Source organism: Penaeus japonicus, unplaced genomic scaffold (assembly GCF_977035675.1).
Source record: "Penaeus japonicus unplaced genomic scaffold, GWHDUDI00000001_assembly GWHDUDI00000016, whole genome shotgun sequence".
NCBI lineage: Eukaryota > Metazoa > Arthropoda > Malacostraca > Decapoda > Penaeidae > Penaeus > Penaeus japonicus.
In genome coordinates, this window is record NW_028234418.1 from 26,104,040 (window position 1) to 26,105,484 (window position 1,445).

The 1,445-nt window shown below is 32.0% G+C and overlaps 1 protein-coding gene across 1 annotated transcript in view; it reads left to right on the top strand.

Annotated features, from left to right (window-relative positions):
* The window catches only part of LOC147470236 (uncharacterized), a 6,131-nt gene extending 6,057 nt beyond the window's left edge, over window positions 1-74 (top strand). The window contains exon 3 of the mRNA XM_086545661.1: window positions 36-74. Within this exon, the coding sequence (XP_086401787.1) occupies window positions 36-74 (39 nt within the window). The remainder of the gene's footprint in view (window positions 1-35) is intronic.
* The last annotated feature ends 1,371 nt before the right edge of the window (window positions 75-1,445 follow it).

Here is a 1,445-nt window from a genome sequence, read left to right on the forward strand (position 1 = left end):
AATTTTAGAAGCATTATTCAATAATGATTCCACAGTACATGGTATCAACAAAAGACAGTTTAAGAACCTATTAGACATTGCAACAAAGGACATTCTCTTCATGTTTAATGATCAAACTTTTAAACAAATTGATGGGGTAGCTATGGGTAGCCCTTTAGGCCCAACCTTAGCTAATATCTTTATGTCTCATTTTGAAGAAATCTGGCTAAGAGAATGTCCTTCTGAATTCAAGCCAGCTTTTTATTACAGATATGTTGATGATACATTTCTCCTATTTACCTCCAAAGAACAAGTTACCAAATTTCATGAATATTTCAATTCAAAACATGATAGCATTAAATTTACAGTTGAAATAGAAAGGGAAGGACACATTCCTTTCTTAGATATAGACATTAAAAGATACAATGGAACTTTTGTTACTTCAGTTTATAGGAAGCCCACTTATACTGGTCTTACTACACAGTATGACAGCCTCATTCCCCAAAGATACAAAACAAATCTAGTCCAAACTCTAGTCATGAGAGCATATAAAATTTCTAAAACTTATCATATTTTTTGTGAAGAAATAGAGTTCATTAAGAACACACTGAGAAAAAATGGTTTTCCGAATTTTGTTCTAGACAACACTATCAGGAAAACACTAGATAAGATCTTTATCAAAAAAGATCCTGTGCTCACTGTCCCAAAAGATGACATCTTTATTCATCTACCCTATATTGGCCAACCTTCCCATGCACTTGCCAGAAAGTTGACTTATGTAATAAACCATAATTACAACACAGTCACTCTTAGACCCATTTTTAAAGCAACTAATACTATTAGCAGTTTTTTCAAAACCAAAGATAAGGTTAGAGACTCCCTAAACTCGTCTACTGTATATAAATATGTATGTGGTAGCTGTAATGCTGTCTATGTTGGAAAGACCACCCGAAATCTTTCCATTAGAGTAGACGAACACAAAGGAATCTCTTTCCGGACAAAATCCAGATTGAATAAACCAATGTTTTCATCCATCAGAGATCATAGTGAAGAGAATGATCACCCAATCAATAATTGCAATTTTTCCATTATTGACTCTGCTACCTGTGATTTAGATTTATGTATTTTAGAAAGCATTTGGATATGGAAACTAAAACCTGAATTAAATGAATATAGTTCATCAACCAACCTTGAAATATTAAAATAATACAGTCACCCCCGTATCCATTTTCTTCTTCTTGGCACGGGTTGTTTGTTTGTTGTTTGTTTGTTTGTTTGTTGGATTTATTGGCTATCAACCAGCGGCACAAGCCAAGGTTATTAAGCCAATGATTCCATTTTATTTTATCAATCTATAGAAGGTCATAAAGTTTTGTCTCCTTTAAAAAAGTGATTACTTTACTAATTATTTTTTCATTGTCTGATATTAGATTTTTTATATTTAAATCAATATTTTTTATTTGAAA